This window comes from Sapajus apella, unplaced genomic scaffold (genome assembly GCF_009761245.1).
Source record: "Sapajus apella isolate SASKATOON/1434 unplaced genomic scaffold, GSC_monkey_1.0 scaffold108, whole genome shotgun sequence".
Lineage (NCBI taxonomy): Eukaryota > Metazoa > Chordata > Mammalia > Primates > Cebidae > Sapajus > Sapajus apella.
The window spans coordinates 6012415-6030000 of NW_022437048.1; the positions used below are offsets into that span (position 1 = coordinate 6012415).

Below are 17586 nucleotides of genomic sequence, written 5' to 3' on the forward strand. Positions count from 1 at the left end.
CAATAAAAACTTGCAAAGAACTTCAATTATGGGAAACAATTAAAAATTCAGATTGCAAAGAGAAGACATCAGATTTGCCTCAAACAGGTGCTGGCACAGATGGCCCGCTCACAAGTCCTGGCTTTATTTACAGCTTTTAAACACAGACAGATAAATTGACAAAAATGTTTCTGGATTTTATAATGTGCCGAATCCCCAAATTTGGCTATAAACTTATATTAATTTGTAAATGGTTCACTTTAAACCTTGACCTCCTAAGGCATCAGTAGCCTTGAAAAGACCATTTGTCTCCCCTGTTGTTTACACACTTATGTGAATAGATTATCTAATATTTGCTATTGGTTGGATATGCTTTGTTTACTGCCTTGATCATTTAATGATTTTTAAGGGAAAAAAGCATTCTTAAGTCAAGTTGCATGTAGTTTGATGGCTAGATATTTCCAACCTCATTGTAGTTCCTTAAAGGATGATTATGCTGTCTATACCTTACTAGCTTTGGAGCATGGCATTTAATAGGAATAGTAAAATAAATGACATGGAGCCCCATTGAAACTCTCTTCAGGAGGAAGTTGATGGTGTTGTTTCATCCAGGTGATGAAATGTATCTGGAGGAACCATACTGTATATATAGCCTGCAGCATTATCAAATCTTTGCTGTGGTCTAAGATTTGGCATAGGTGCACCAAAGGTTAAAATGTTAAAATTAAAATATTAAAGAGCACCAGAAAATGAAGGACTAACATGCATTCATAAATTGGCTTATATTAACGTATTAATTTATCCGTACCCCAGTCTCATGTTTCTGAAGGGCTGAAAAACAGAGGAAATTGAGATCCAGCACTGTATTCATCAAGGAAAACATTTCAGAAGTGAAAGTATGAAACGTTGCTTTCTGCAGTTGTGCACAAGATCCACAGACGGGTCTGTTGAGTAGATAATAAGAAAGCTGCTTACTAATATGACACCCTGCCCCCTGTGCTTTAGAAAGCTGTGTGCAACTTCCCTCTGTGTGTGCTTGTGTGGTGCAGAATTATTAACAATCTTGATCTTACATCTTGAGATTAGTGTTTATTATGTAACTCTTTCTTCTTCTGAATATGATTTACGTTTTGTGTATTAGAACTGCAGGGTGGATCATCCATTGGTATTTGGGGAACTACGATGATTGTATGTAACTTTTTAGACTTTTTCATTCTTTGTTGGGATTTGTTTCATCTAAGAGTGCAGGGTCATGGGAGGGGGTGTGTGTCATTGTAATATGTCATTGTTCTCCTTTAACCCGCTTGTGTGATTTGCTTTAGTATTTTTTCTTCTTAATTAATGCTTTCATCCTCATCCTTGCTGTGGCTGCTCATGTGTCCTCCTCCTCCTCCTCCTGTCTTCTGCTTCTGACTCTAAAGCCCGCAGCCCGCTTGAGAACTCAGTGCCCTGCCTAGCAACCCGCACCTTGGATGATGACCCCCGAGTGCGGCGCACTCCCAGCGTGGGATGGCTAAGTAAGTCAATGGCTGGGGAAAGGGCAAGGAAGGTGGCGGTGGTGGGAGAGGGAGGGCAGGAAGATTGGCTCAAGGCTGCTGAGTGGAGGGCAACCTCAAAATTGCCTGGAAGTGTAAGATGTAAAGATTCCTAAAGTCATAATTGCTGGTTTATTTCTTCTACTATCAAGGAGGGCAGTCATAAAGAACTTCCTAGGTGATCTGCTGTCCTGAATCCAACTTGAGGACCTTGTAAGGCAGTGGGAAGATTGTGAGACTAAGGGGTGAGGCTGGCACTGGCAGCCCTCCCTCCATGGGATACTTCTCTGAACCTCAGTTTCCTTGTAGTGATGATGCTCAACCTTCTTACGTCAGAGGACTGGGAGGAAGGTCACTGGAGATGAGGCCTCTGAAGGTGGTTAGAAAGCATTCAAGTGCTAAGTAAGAAGAAGAGCTTACTAAGTTAACAGTTTTAAATACCTCAAATACCTTTTACATGCCAGAAAGACAGAACGTGCTATTGACAACAGGAAATGGTGGTAAGATACACTCTTTACTTTTTAAAAAGTTAGAGCTTGGTAAAGAGACAAGGTTTATGTACCTTAAACCAAAAGAGAACATGCACATGAAGCCACATGCACTTTCCCAAGGATTTCTAAATTGATAAAATGTGATACAGTTTTTTAAAGTAGAGTATTAAGAGATGAATAAGGTGAGTCTCTACCCTTGGGGGCTTTTCTTTTTAATGAAGGAGACAGGACATAAATAGATAACAGTTTTATAAAATGATAAGTGAAATGAATGAAAATATAGACACACACACACACACACACACACACATACACACACACACACACACATACACACACACACACACAAATTTTGGGAACATACACTTGGCCTAGGAGTGGCAATGATAGAAAAGGCTTTTAGAGAAGGTGTTTTTTGGGGCTAAATCTTAAAAGTATGAGCTTGATACATCCATAAAGTAGAAACATAATCATTTCCCTTGAATAATAAAAGTTGCAAATGTTAATTTACTGCTTTTCAGGTATAATCACTGAGCTAAATACTTCATGTGATGCTATCTAATTTTCTGAAGAATCTTGTGAGGTGGCTATTGTTATTACCCACATTGGACAGATGAAGAAATTGGACTTAGAAAGGTTAAGTAACTTCCACAAATCACACAGGTCATAAGTGTGTAGGGCAGGACTTGAACTTCATCATATGGTAGTTTCAGCGATAATATTATGGGTGATGCCTTATTGAAGTTAAAGTGTAGAAAATTTACATGGTCAGATTGCCCAACAGATCTGCTGATCCCACAATGACGCTCTAACACTCACATGGTTTTCTCTGCAAGAATCAAGCATTTCTCCTAATAAATTCTTTTATTGCTTAATAATGCCTCTTGGGGAAAAAAAAATTCAGTTAAGAAGTTTGGGCCTTTGAGTATGAAGTCAGGCAGGAATGAGTCTGAATCCTGGATCTGCCACTCCTGGCTTCCTGACTTTGGGCAAATTACTCTTTTACTGTAAACCTGGGTGTTTCAACTGTAAAACTGAATTAATCTTACCAACATAGGATTGCTGTGAGAATTAAATTAGAAATATGTAAAGTATCTAGCATAGTGCTCAACACTTAGTTAATCCAGTATTACTGCTGTTAGCAAAGTGCTTATTTATAGGAATTGCTCAAGAAATTGTAGCTGTTTTTATTTTTTTTAAGTTTTATTTATTCCTTTTCAGACACCCAGACATTGAAGTATTTTTGTAAATTAAGTATCAAGGAAATTGACCAAAGTGTTCAGTTTGCAGATGATGCAGGAAATATGGCAACTATTTGGAAATCATCCTGAGACCACATCCTGGACCAATACTTCTAAGAAACACATTTTAGTAATGAGAGAGGATTCTTCTCATTGTCTCTTGTGTAATATATTCTCTCCCTAAATGATCAGGTTTGGTGTATAATCACCTTCCCCAGGGTTTTTATTACTTAGTGTATCCATTCAGTAAATAAAATAGACACCTATTGAATAATTAAGGTGTGCAAGGTAGTGTTAAATACTACTGATTCTACCTACCTATTCAACCTCACTTTTGTCTCTTCTCAGTATAAACTCTGATCAGCTTGTCTCTTTTCTTTTGTCCTATATCATGGAAAATCCTTCCTCCTGTTCTTTCAGGAATTTTCATTCTCTCTCTCTCTCTCTCTTTCTCTCTCTTTGATGGAGTCTTGCTCTGTCACCCAGGCTGGAGTGCAGTGGTGTGATCTCTGCTAACTACAACCTCCGCCTCCCAGGTTCAAGCACTTCTGCTGCCTCAGCCTTCTGAGTAGCTGGGATTACAGGCACCCACCACCATGCCCAGCTAATTTTTATATTTTTAGAAGAGACAGGGTTTTGCCATGTTGACCAGGCTGGTTTCAAACTCCTGACCTCAGGTGATCCACCCACCTTGGCTTCCCAACATGCTGGGATTACAGGCATGGGCCACCACAACTGGTCCAGGAATGCCTTTTCAAGTTCGCCTGTCCAAAACTATTCAGTAGGAACTGAATGAAGTTCCATCTCTTTTGTAAAATAGTTCTTTAAACACAGAAGATCTTTTCAAGTTTTAAAAATTCCATAACTCCTCTTTTCTGTGCCTCACAATGGAAGAAGATTTACCACCTATTGTTTTATGTTGTGCTGTGATGTTTCATTGCCTTTATTTTTTCATTTCAACTATCTACATAAAAAAAGCCTTCTTTAGGGGCTGTATCTCATGCTTTCATGTCTCCTCTGGTGCAGGTACTTGAAGCAAGGGTGTTGTACAATATATGTTTGTTGACCCTTGATACTCTTTCATTTCATTAAAAGCAACCAACAGTTGTTGGGAAGAGAGTTCTAGTTCTGCATATGTGTTAGACCTAGTTAGTTCATAATCTCTTAAGTCCTCTATTTCTTTATTGATCATTTGTCTAGATGTTCAGTCCATTATTGAAGTGGAGTGTTAAAGTCTTCAAAACCCTACTGGAAGAAAAAGAGGAATTACAAACCAAAAATACAATAATATTAGCTTTATTTGTCTATGTATTTATCTTTATCAGATCTTTCTTTTTTTTTTTTTTTGAGGTTTTCTAGAACTTTATCCTGCATCCAAGGCACATCTGCCTTTAAGTTTAAAAGTAGCAAATACTGATAGTCATTAACATCTAGCATAGCTATTAATATTGCTTTTTCTATCATCAAATCATTGCCTCGAATAAAATTGTTTTCTGGTATCTTAGCAGCATCTGATGAGGCCCCTGCTGCTCATAGATGCATATTTAATGTAGGCCAAGGTCAAGCTGCAGCAGCCTGCATGAGACCACCTGCACATGCCAGTGCCTTTGTTGATGCCAGCACCACTAGAGTAGCCTGCTAAGCCTCACCTGGGCTGGCATCCAGTGAGGACATTCATGAGGCCAGTGTTTGAGTGAGCCCCACTTCCACATTCTGTCTTTGCTGAAGCCAGTGTGTCTCCATTACCCAGACTCAAATTCTGCTTCATTGAGGCCTGCACAGATGTGCTTAAAGCCCTGTATTACACTGTCTCTGTAGAAATTACCAATTTCTCTGGACAAAGATACCCTAAAGTTTTAGGTCAAAATCCCATGTGCCTTAAGTCTTTTTTTTTGTTTTTTGTTTTTTTGAAAGAAAGAAAGAGAAAGAGAAAGGGGGAGAGAGAACGGGAGTCTTGCTCTATTGCCCAGACTGGAATGCAATCTAAAAATAGGTATTAAAAACCTCTTTTGTGCCGATAATTGTGCTTAACAGCGGAGACAGGAAGGAATAAGGGAAGAAAATAACAAACAGCCAACCAATATTTCATTTAAATCTGTGAAATGCTATGCAAATACTGAAGAGTGATTTACTTCCAATTATGTGGTCACTTTCAAAATAGGTGTAATATGATACTGAGAAAAATGTATGTTCTGTGGACCTGGGGTGAAGAATTCTATAAATATTCACTGAGTTTACTTGTTCCAGGTCTGAGTTCAAATCATAGATGTCCCTGTTAATTTTCTATCTCGTCGATCCGTCGAATATTAACAATGTGGTGTCAAAGTCTTCCGCTATTATTGTGCGGGAGTCCAAGTCTCTTTATAAGTCATTAACAACTTGTCTTATGTATCTGGGTGTTCCTATATTGGGTGCATATATATTTAAGATCATTGACTCCTGTTGTTGCATTGATCCTTTTACCATTATGTAATGTCCTTCTTTGTTTCTTTTAGTCTTTGTTACTATTAAAGTTTATTTTGTCAGAGACGAAAGTTACAACCCCTGTTCTCCTCTTTTTTTTTTGCTCTCTGTTTGATTGGTAAGTCTTCCACCAACCCTTTGTCTTGAGTCTTTGTGTGTCCTTGCTTATGAGATGGATCTGGGTACGGTGAACTGATGGGTTTTGACTTTTTATTCAATTTGCCCGTGTCTTTGATTGGGGCATTTAATCCATTTAAATTTAGGATTAATATTGATATTTGTGAGTTTAATATTGTTGTTTAATGCTAGCTGGCTATTTTGCCCATTAGTTGATATAGATTCTTCATTATGGAGATACTCTTTACCTTTTGGTAAGCTTTTGGGATGACTGATACTGGTTGTTCCTTTCTGTGTATAGTGCTTCTTTCAGAAGCTCTTGTAAAGCAGGCCTGGTGGTGATGAAATCTCTGAGTACTTGCTTGTTCGTGAAAAATTTTATTTTTCCTTCATTTGTGAAGCTTAATTTGGCTGGATATGAGATTCTGGGTTGAAAATTCTTTTCTTTGAGGATATTGAATATTGACCCCCACTCTCTTCTAGTTTGTAGGGTTTCAGCTGAGAGATCTGCTGTGAGTCTGATAAGCTTCCCTTTACGGGTAACATGACCTTTCTCTCTAGCTGCCCTTAGAAGGTTCTCCTTTATTTCAACCCTGGTCAATCTAACGATTATGTGTCTTGGGGTTGCTCTACTTGTGGAATATCTTTGTAGTGTTCTCTGTATTACCTGAAGTTGAGTATTTTCCTGCCTTATTAGGTTAAGAATGTTTTCCTGAATAATATCCTGAAGAATATTTTCCAGCTTGTATTCATTCTCTTCATGACATTCAGGTATACCTATCAAACGTAAATTAGGTCTTATCACATAGTCCCATATTTGTTGGAGACTGCTCATTCCTTTTTACTCTTTCTTCTCTAATCTTGTCTTCTTGTTTCATTTCATTAAGTTGGTCTTCGACCTCTAATATCCTTTCTTCTGCTTGATCAATTTGACTGTTAAAACCTATGCATACTTTGCGGAGTTCTCGTATTGTATTCTTCAGTTCCATTAATTCACTTATATTCCTCTCTAGATTGTCTATTCCCGTTAGGATTTCGTGAAACCTTTTTTCAAGGTTGTTAGTTTCTTTACATTGGGTTAGAACATGTTCTTTTAACTCACAGAAGTTTCTTATTATCCACCTTCTGAAGCCTAAATCTGTTAATGGAACACACTCGTTCTCCATCAGGCCTTGTTCCCTTGTTGATGAGGAGCTGTGATCCCCTGTAGAGGGAGAGGCATTCTGATTTTGGGTGTTCTCAGCCTTTTTACGCTGGTTTCTTCCCATCATTGTAAATTTATCCACCTGTCATCTTTGTAATTACTGACTTTCAAATTAGGTCTCTGAGTGGACGTCCAACTTGTTGATTCCCAGCCTGAAATCTGAGCAACCCACTGCGCCGGCCAAAACAACGGTGTTAAGATTCGTGGTGTTTTTCTGCCCAGGAATCTCTGGTCTGGCTTCCTTCTTGAGTCCCTTTTTCAATCAGCAACTCTGCCTTCCCGTAGCTCCAAACGTCGACCAAAAGGGGACCCAGTCCCATTTTTTCTGCACCAAGAACCGCCATGCCGGGGTGCCGGCAAAACTGCCGCGCCGGCCACAAGAGTCGCGCTTGCAACCTGTGGGGCTCCTCCGCTGGGAATCTCCTGGTCCGTGAGCAACAAAAATTCGTCTGAAAGTGTGGCGTCCTCTCATTCTCTGCACTTTCACTGGGAGCTACAATCCTGAGCTGCTAGTAATCAGCCATCTTGGATCTCTCCAGATCTTTATTTCTTTATGACATGAGTTACTCTAGTGACCTTTCATTTCAACCTGTAGGACTACTTGTAGCTTTTGTTACAGAGCAGGCCTATTAGCAATAAACACCTTTGGTTTTGTTTACCTGTCTTAATTTCTCCTTTTTAAAAAATTTCTAAAATTGACAAGAATTACATATATTTTTATATAATTTTATTTACATGATGTTTCAAAAAGTGCATATCTATGTAATACCTAAATAAAACTAATTAATATATGCAAAAATAAATAAATAAATAAAAGCAACCAACAGCCCAGTTTTCACTAGGGCCCATCTTGGTCACCAGAAACCTATAACCAGAAGTGAATATTGTTTACTTGTAAAAACTGTTTTCCCATATTTCTGCATGTCCTGGTCTGATAAATTTTATTATTAATTTTTTTCTAAAGTTAATATGAACTGAAAAAACTGCCAGAATATCAGCTAAAAACAAATTTGTAACAAGGTTTTTAAATGTTTATCTTTAAATATTTTAGCAAGATATTTTCAGGCCTAATGTAACTAGAAGTAACTACCTTTAAAAAAATTCCTTTAAAGTTGCTTTTAGGGAGTAAGTTCTCATCATTTTTACATTGTGTGTTTCTTATCTTCCTTGTCACCTGAGGCAGATGTGAGCTTAGAGCTCTTATCCATTTCAAATGCTGCCAAGGTATTGAATTAAAATTTGGAACAAAACCAAAAATGATTTCCTCTTACAGATCTCACCGGCAGGTCTGAAACCAGCCTGGGCCAGGGAAATCAAAAGAGAAGATACTTTTCAGGACAAGTTAATACTCAGCTAAATGCTTTGCCATTATTAGAGCATAAGAACATACCCTATCTTGTTAGATCCAGAATGGCTTTTCACTCTGAGCGCTTATCTGTGAATTCAGTTTGACATCTAGCAGCCAGCATCATCTGAGCCCTTAGAAAACACCTGTGTCCTTTTGCATTTACTGGGAGTCTAAATCAGATGCTTCAGACTGTCAGATCTGAACTTCAAAGAAGAAAAGGAGGTTCAGAGTTTTTTCTGTCATCTTATGCACATTCCTGGCATCTGCCTTCACCTTGCTTTGTGTTGTATTTGTCCAGTTGGTCAGTCTACTGGGCAAGGACCTGGTCCAGTTCAGTGTTTTGCTTTGCAGGTACTTACCCAGTGTTTAATGTTGTTATTATCCCAAGTATTGTTAGTAGTAATATTGCTTGCTTTTTTTTTTATTATTTAATGAAACCACAGTATGTATAGCTATAGATTTTTGTTTCATTCTACCATCAGGCTACACAGCTAACATTAGAATTTAAAGAACTGAATTGTAATTGGGATTTTTTTGCTTTTAGAAAAAAGTTTAAAAATTTTTCTTTGAGCATTTCTGGAATTAAGCAATTCAAAATCTTTTAACTTTTGGAGGGTTTACTGACTAAATAAAAATTATATAATTTTTCTCTGGCTCTAGGGTCTTCATAATGTTTTACTTCTTTAGGAAAGTGGTGAACCCAGAGTTCACTTTAGCAAGTTCAATTCAGCAGCTGTTCACCAAGCTTCTACTCTCCTAGTTATATGGTCCAATAAGAGGTAAGGAGAGGAGGGAAACTTCCAGATAACAATCATTTCAGAGAAGCTATGGTAAGTGCCACCAGGAGGGTAGGGGACAGACTGGTTTGTCTACAGTGTGTACAACAGTGGCATGTATTCTACTCTCTGCAAATACTGATTAGAAGAATGAATGGTGGAGTATAAATAGAGAATTGGGAAAATAATTCATGGGAGAGGCAGACTTTTCTTTGTTAAAAAATTTATTTATTATACTTTAAGTTCTGGGGTGCACGTGCAGAATGCGCAGGTTTGCTACATAGGTATACACATGCCATGGTGGTTTTGCTGTACCCATCACCCCATCATCTACAATAGGTATTTCTCCTAATGCTACCCCTCCCCAATCCCCCCACCCCCTGCTATCCTTCCCCTAGCCCCCCACCCCCTGACAGGCCCCAGTGTGTGATGTTCCCCTCCCTGTGTCCATGTGTTCTCATTGTTCAACACCCACTTATGAGTGAGATCATGTGGTGTTTGGTTTCCTGTTCTTGTATCAGTTTGCTACGAATGATGGTTTCCAGCTTCATCCATGTCCCTGCAAAGGACATGAACACATCTTTTTTTTTTATGGCTGCATAGTATTCCATGATGTATATGTGCCACATTTTCTTAATCCAGGCTATCATTGATGGGCATTTGGGTTGGCTCCAAGTCTTTGCTATTGTGAACAGTGCTGCAATTAACATATGTGTGTATGTGTCTTTATAGTAGAATGATTTATAATCCTTTGGGTATATACCCAATTATGGGATTGCTGGGTAAAATGGTGTTTCTATTTCTAGATCCTTGAGGAATTGCCACACTGTCTTCCACGATGGTTGAACTAATTTACACTCCCACTAGCAGCGTAAAAGCATTCCTATTTCTCCACATCTCTCTGGTATCTGTTGTCTTGTGATTTTTTTAATGATCACTGTTCTAACTGGTGTGAGATGGTTTTGATCTCAATGTGGTTTTGATTTGCATTTCTCTAATGATCAGTGATGATGAACTTTTTTTCATATATTTGTAGGCTGCATAAACATCTTCTTTTGAAAAGTGTCTGTTCATATCTTTTGCCCACTTTTTGATGGTTTTTTTTTATTGTACATTTTTTTAAGTTCTTTGTAGATTCTGGATATTAGCCTTTTGTCAGATGGGTAGATTGCAAAATTTTTTCCCATTCTGTTGGTTGGAGAGGCAGACTTTTCAATGGACCCTAAAGGATGGGTTATATTTCCATAAATGGAGATTGTAGTAAGAGCAGGCTGAGACATTGAAAGATCATGCTAGGCTAGAGAAAAGAATCAAGGCAACTATGTTGTTGAGAATGCATAAATAAGAATTTGTATGAGGCAGAGTGCATTGATACATTAAATTAGCAGGGAGGGCACGAGAACAAGATGTATGGAGCTAGGGTGGCAAAATAATTGGGCCATTTTGTGGAAAGTCCATGAAAGTTTTTAGTATGGAGATAGCATGGTTAGAACTTTATATTAGGGAAATTAACCTGCCAATCATTCTTTTAATGGGAGACAGGACATGATTTCAGTAGACCAAAGACAGGGCTGGAAAAAGGATTTAAGCTAGGATTGTGACTGTGGAAGTGGAAAGGAGGTGATAATGCTAGAAATGTTATAGGAATGGTGTCGTCTGGACTTGACTTAGGGGAGGGAGAGAAAGGAATCCAGGATGCCTCGGGAGCTAGCAGCCAGGAAGATGATAGGAAACCATTCATGCACACAGGTGCTGGATTTACAGAAGCATGTCAGTTAAGATTTCTCCCATCATACATGTTGTGACCATCTTTGAAGATACATTTCACTAACAGATTTTTAGGTTACCTATTATAGGCCAAGATGCTTCTAGATTTCTGCCTTGTTATGATATGCTTAGCTCATGTTTTATTCTCCTAAACCATCTTTTGAGGTGGAGAACAACCACCACATCACAGCTATTTTTATTGCCCAGTGAATTTTGACCATTCTCATCTTGATTCCAAGCATCTCACATTCCATCCCTATGTTTTTTTGAGATGCAGACTTGTTTTTCAGAGGGAATATTATTTGGATCACTTATTGTACCATTTCCACAATATTTTTGGCCTTAAAAATCTAAAGAAATTCCAAGCACAACTTAAAAAATTCCTTCCCTGTAGCTTTATATTTTTTAAAAAATTATTATTATCTTTTGAGACAGAGTCTCACTCTGTCACCCAGGCTGAAGTGCAGTGGTGTGATCTTGGCTCACTGCAACCTCCGCCTCCCAGGTTCAAGCAATTCTGCTGCCTCAGCCTCCCAAGTAGCTGGGACTACAGGCACGCACGCCCAGCTAATTCTTTGTATTTTTGGAAGAGACAGGGTTTCACCTTGTTGCCCAGCCTGGTCTCGAACTCCTGACCTCAGGTGATCTGTCCATCTTGGCCTCCCAAAGTGCTGGGATTACAGGCATGAGCCACCGCGCCTGGCCCACTATAGCTTTTTATAGTCATAACTTTCTAAAGATTATAAGAAATAAAATCTTTCAGTAACCAGACATCTATCTTCAGACTTTTTAGGTAACATAAGACATTCAGAAAATGTATATGGTATGCAGGAATGAGTTACAACATTCTTAAGGTATAGGAAGTTCTAACCACTTTTTAATAAAGGAATTAGTTACTGTTTATTCTGAATTTCTGAAAGACATCATGAATTATTTCCTTGATATCTAATATTACATTTACAATGGTCTAAAATATATGCTGACTTTAGACAACTATAAATAGAGAAAATCAAGATGAGACAATAAAAACCTAGAAATTCTGTTATATTTCAGAGTACTGGGGACTTGGAGGAGATTTTGAGGCACAGATTTGGAAAAACGTTGGCAGAATGCTAAAATTATAAAACAGGTTTTTTTTTTCTATTAAGATTTTGGGATTTGTGAGAATTCAGACTTGTGCTTGACAAAATGGTGATGTGTGTGATACATTTATAATCAAACTCTCGTGCTCATCACCAAAGCTGTCTTTGTTCCGAAACTTCCTGATCCTTACCATTTTCTCTCTTCTTTTGGACTTGGAACCTTGGTGTTGACTTTGATTATGCGGTCTTTCTTCCCTTCTACCTCCAGTGAACCACTAAGCCTGTTAAATGTTACCTCTATATTGTTGCTTGCCTCAGTGTCCTTTCTAGTCTAACTGTCATTGCTTTTGTTCATGTCCTTATTTTCTTTTGCTTAATTTGATCCAGTATCTTGTTATCTGGGGTCAGTGGTTACAGTTGGCCACATGCAAACTCATTTTACGCTTTGTGTTCCAGTTGATCGTATCATATCTGGCTGATAAGTTACCTCCTCATGTGGAAGTGTTTGATGGTACCTGAGTGCGTCTGAGGCAGCATCCAAACCCTTGAGTCTGGCATTCAAGGCCCATCCACAGTGAACTAAAGTTGATTAAGTAGCATTTAACACATCTGTATTTCTCTTTATCTACACTACATTTCAGCAGTGACTTCCCATTACTTGAATTTGCTGGGCACTTAGTGCCTTTATCCAGAATGATTTTTCCACTTTGAATATTCTCCTTCCTCCTGAAACTTTCTGTTAAAATTTTGACCATCCTGCAAGGCCCACATTCTCCTTGAAGGCTTCTTACCTTGAGGTACTCTCTACTGACCTTGAACTCTGAACCTCTTCTGAGACTCCTCGCATGACATTTATCTCATTCTACTTTGCACTATGATGTGAGTACATGTCTCATTGCCTTTACTAGCTATCAGTTTCTTAAGGGTAGGAACATGTCTGATTCACTTAGGTATCCTCTGCTGCAGGGATGGACAAACTGTGGGCTATGTACAAAATTCAGCTTGCCACCTTGTTTTGTAAATAAGTTTTGTTGGAATAAAGCCATGCTCATTAGTTTATATTGTCTGTAGCTGCTTTCATGCTGCAATGGCAGAGTCATGCAGTTGCGCAGACTACATGACCCTTATGCTATAGTCCTGGTTCTCAAAGTGGGAACTAAAGAGCCTTAAGTATGCCTGAGACCCTTTCAAAGAGATGAGAAGTCCTAGCATTTTCTTCATGTAATTCAACCAAAACAACATATTTTAACAGGTTGAACACAGAAGCAGACAGGCAAATCCAATTGTATTTCATTTAGTCATATACACATATGTTTAAAAAATATATATGTGTTTAATATATATGTATATTTAAATTTATTTTATTTATTTATTTTTGAGATGACGTCCCACTCACTCTGTTGCCCAGGCTGGAATGCAGTGGTGCAGTCTTGGCTCACTGCAACCTCAACTTCCCAGGTTCAAGCAATTCTCCTGCTTCAAGGTCTCTTGAGTAGCTGGGACTACAGATGTGTGCCACAATGCCTGGCTAATTTTTGTGTTTTTAATAGAGACTGGGTTTTGCCATGTTGCCAAGGCTGGTCTCAAACTCCTGGCCTCAAATTATCCACCTGCCTCGGCCTCCCAAATTGCTGGGATTACAGGTGTAAACTACCTCCCCTAGCCTCATTTAGTCATATATTTAAAAATGTGAAACAGTGACTTTCTTTTTATTAAATGTTTTGTTTCTGAAGGTATAGTTGTTTTTCATGAGATACATGACTTATGTTAACACATAGTGGTTTGTTGTTAAAGTGAATTAATAAATATTAAAAACTTTTTAGTTTTAATTCCTCATGTAATACATACTGATAGATATGACCTGAATAAACAGACCCTCTTAATATTTAAGTGTGTAAAGGTGATCTGAGACCAAAAAGTTTGATAACTGCTACTTTTTTTTGTGTCTGGTAGAATGCCTTATATATAGCAGTAAATCAGTATATGCTGAATGAATGAATGAAAAATTGAACTAGATGCTTCAAATGAGAAAATAAAGTATAGTAGTAATAACTGAAAGTATTGAATGGGAAGGTTAAGAGTCATTGAGAAATGATATCTACTATGTGTTTGTGATTGCGATTCCCTTAGTGTTCCCCGAGAACACTGATGAGGGATAGTGGAGTAGGAATGGTTTTTTGGGGGTGAGAGGAAGAGCAGGGCTTCCTGACTTTCTGTCTTTGCTGCTTTCATGAGAGCTAGTAGTCATGAAGAGTGGGCTAGATTTTGCCATAGTGTCAGCTAGCCCCAAACATCTGTGTTGCCTAACAACACAGAAGTTTCCTTCTTACTCATGCTACTATATGTGTAACGTGGATCTTCAGGGGTCTCTGCTCATCATCGTTAGTTGGGATCAGGCTAATAGAAGCCTTCTCTCATCAGTGCTTCCAAAGTCATTGTAGCAGTAAGCAAGAGTCATGGTGACTCACAAGCTGCCTCGTAAAATTGTGCCCAGAAATGATACATCATGTTCGTGTATATTTCATCTGACATAGTGAGTCATGTGTTGTATTAGTCAATTTTCATGCTGCTGGTAATGACATACCCTAGACTGGGAAGAAGAAGTGGTTTAATAGACTTACAGTTTCACATGGCTAGGGAGGCTTCAGAATCATGGTGGGAGGTGAAAGGCACTTCTTACATGGTGGTGGCAAGAGATAATGAGGAAGAAGCAAATCGGAAACCCCTGATAAACCCATCAGATCTTGTGAGACTTGTTCACTATCACAAGCATAGCACAGGAAAGACTGACCCCAGTGATTCAATTACCTCTCCCTGTCTACCTCCTACTACACATGGGAATTCTGGGAGATACAATTCAAGCTGAGATTTGGGTGGGGACACAGCCAAATCATATCATGTGTCCATATTCTAACTTCAAAGAATGATTATGCTACCATGTGCCCAGAAGGTGATTCAGAAATATTTTGTATACAGCACTAATGACTATTACCCAGTCACATCAGGAATTATAACTTGGCTTTGGAGTGTGCTCTTCTTGGCAGGGCTAAGAGCAGTGTGCAGTTATGGAAGGCCACTGTGCAGAAAATCTCTTCCTGCATATTCTTACAATGGAATGAGGGTTTTCTCATAATGAGGGAGGGTTACCAGTTCAAGGTCTACTGAAGAACTGGTGAGACTGTGGTTTTACAGGAGACTTCTGAAGTAGACTACATTAATTTGAAACTGATGGACAGTCTTTCATGCAAATATACAATAAAGCACTCTTATTAGACCAAACAATGTCTGGATTTAATGATTGGAGACAACACAAGCTCTAAATACTTGAATTAGTCTGTCTATGCACATACGAGTGAGAGAGACAGAAGGAAAAGCAAATGCAATATTCTAGCGACAGATATCAATTTCAAAGTTAATAATGAAATTTCTTTTTGGCAGCAAACAGTAGAATTTTACTTTGAAGAAAATTACTGGCAAAATCTTCAGAAACAAGGCTTTTATTTCCATGGTAAGCTGAATGTTTATTATGTTTAGACTTGTCCTGGTAATTCAGATCTGAGTTCTACTCCTCTTAATATATCCTCCGCCTCAATTGATCCTCATTTATCCCTTTGCCAGGCCAAAAAGTCCCTATCATCATAGACTCCTTCTTCCCCTTCACCTTCTATACCCTTCAGTAACCATACTCTTCTATCATTTTACTTCTGATTTATTTCCACCCATCCCTGACTATTACAACTGCTCTAATTCAGGTCTTCATCATCATCTCTTGTGGGACCATTTGAATATCATCTTGTTTTCCAAGCCTTCACTCTGACTTCTTAAAATCCATCTTTCACAACTGCCAGAAGAACCTAAGCTACAAATGTAACACATCACTCCCTCTGCTAAAAAACCTTTAGTGATGACCCCCTATCATTTTTAAACTCAAGCTCATGTTCCCTAGCCTGGCTAATACTTATAAGACCTCAAGCCTGAGTTCTCTAGCCTGTGGAATGCTTTTTGACTTGGTCTCTGTCTAACCCTCTAATCATCTCTTGCCATTCCCTCTCCTGTACTACAAGCTCTTGTAATTTAGATTTTTATATACTTAGATTCCATGCCTTTCGATCTCTCTATCACTTGTTCATGCTGTTCCAATTGCCCCCACTTGATGTGACTAAATTTAACCTATCCTTAAAGTTCTCATGTCCCCCAGGAGAATTTTTTTGTATTGCTCATTATCTCCTCCTCCTCCCATTCCACTGTAGTGCCTCTCCCTTATTTATGCTTTCATAACTCCAACCCCCTTCCCTCACTGACTTATTATACAATAGTACAAATATGTTTCCGTCTTCATTGGCAAAGTATCTAAAGAGCTTGAGCACAACCTATTGATTTTTGTATTCCCAGTGTCAAGCATAATGCCACATATTTAGTAGATGTTCAGTAAATGTTGGACTTGACAGATTTGTCCACCTGTTTCTTGCCATGGCTAAATTACTTGCTAACCATACAATGTCAGTCACACTTGTGTCTCTTTTGTTCCCACACAGTTGGTATGGAGAGAATGTGTTCTGATCATCTTTAAGAGCTTAGTAAATTGGAAAACAAAAAGGAGATAGAATATGTAGTATCTACTTAACCAGAATGTGTAATATCCATTAGCCTGAGACAAACATTCTGAACAATAAGGTAGTTCCAGTTTTGTATTTGACTATTGGACAAAACAGAGTTTGGAGGGAATGATGACGAATTTCTCAAATTCATCTAGATTTCTTTATTTCTGCACATTAGTCTTCTTTTTTCTGGTGGTGGTGATGGTGGTATGGGAAGCTGTTATTGAGTCACAAATTGTGATTCCTCTTGCATAGATTGGGGCTTTTCTTGGAAGAAACTAATTTATTCCTCATCCAGGGTCTAACACAGGGCCTGACACACAGATACTTCATAAATATTTGTTGATTAAATGGACACTTAACCTGAAAGGGAGAGAAAAGATGAGGTAACATGTAAACCAAGAGCAGGAATGATTTTTCTAAATTGACCAGATTGTAGTCTTCACATCACCCAAAAAACTGACTGGACTTAGTGGCCTGAGGGAAGGTCTGCTGCTTTTCTGTGGCTGCTGATAGTAGTAGAATTTGAGAATTAGATGATTTGGTCAGGGCCTCCATTTCTTGATGACTAGATCATTCTATCCATGACTCAGATATCACAACTAGGGCAACTATGACAACTCCAGGTATCGTTGATTAAACCAGTCCCCCCAAAACATTTCTCTGAAGTAAGCATCACTCACTCCTTATGACAGATGAAGGAACTGAGGCTCAGTGAAGTTAAATATTGATAGTAGTCATTAGGGATATCCACCAATATTCCAGATCTGTCTCTTTCTGGGCCCACATGAGGACCCTACTTCTTCAACCCGCTTGAAGTTAAATGTGAGCTCATGACTTGCTTTGGCCAAGGGATTGTGAGCAGGAGTGATGGAGGCGATTTCCCAGGAAAACTTCAAGAGAGTGGCTGCTCCATGCATCTGGGTCCTGGCCCGAGGACAAAAATACCAAACCAACCCCAGCAAATCCACAATAGTTATGATCA

General features: G+C 38.6%; 1 protein-coding gene across 13 annotated transcripts in view; it reads left to right on the plus strand.

The window, feature by feature from the left end:
- Nucleotides 1-17586, plus strand: part of SLC4A4 (solute carrier family 4 member 4) — a 499211-nt gene that overhangs the window by 288131 nt on the left and 193494 nt on the right. For 6 of the 13 annotated variants that reach the window (XM_032259361.1, XM_032259360.1, XM_032259363.1 and 3 more), the window contains one exon: nucleotides 1401-1496. The exons of the other annotated variants lie outside the window; for them this stretch is intronic. In XM_032259361.1, the coding sequence (XP_032115252.1) occupies nucleotides 1401-1496 (96 nt within the window). The remainder of the gene's footprint in view (nucleotides 1-1400; nucleotides 1497-17586) is intronic. 13 annotated transcript variants of the gene reach the window in all.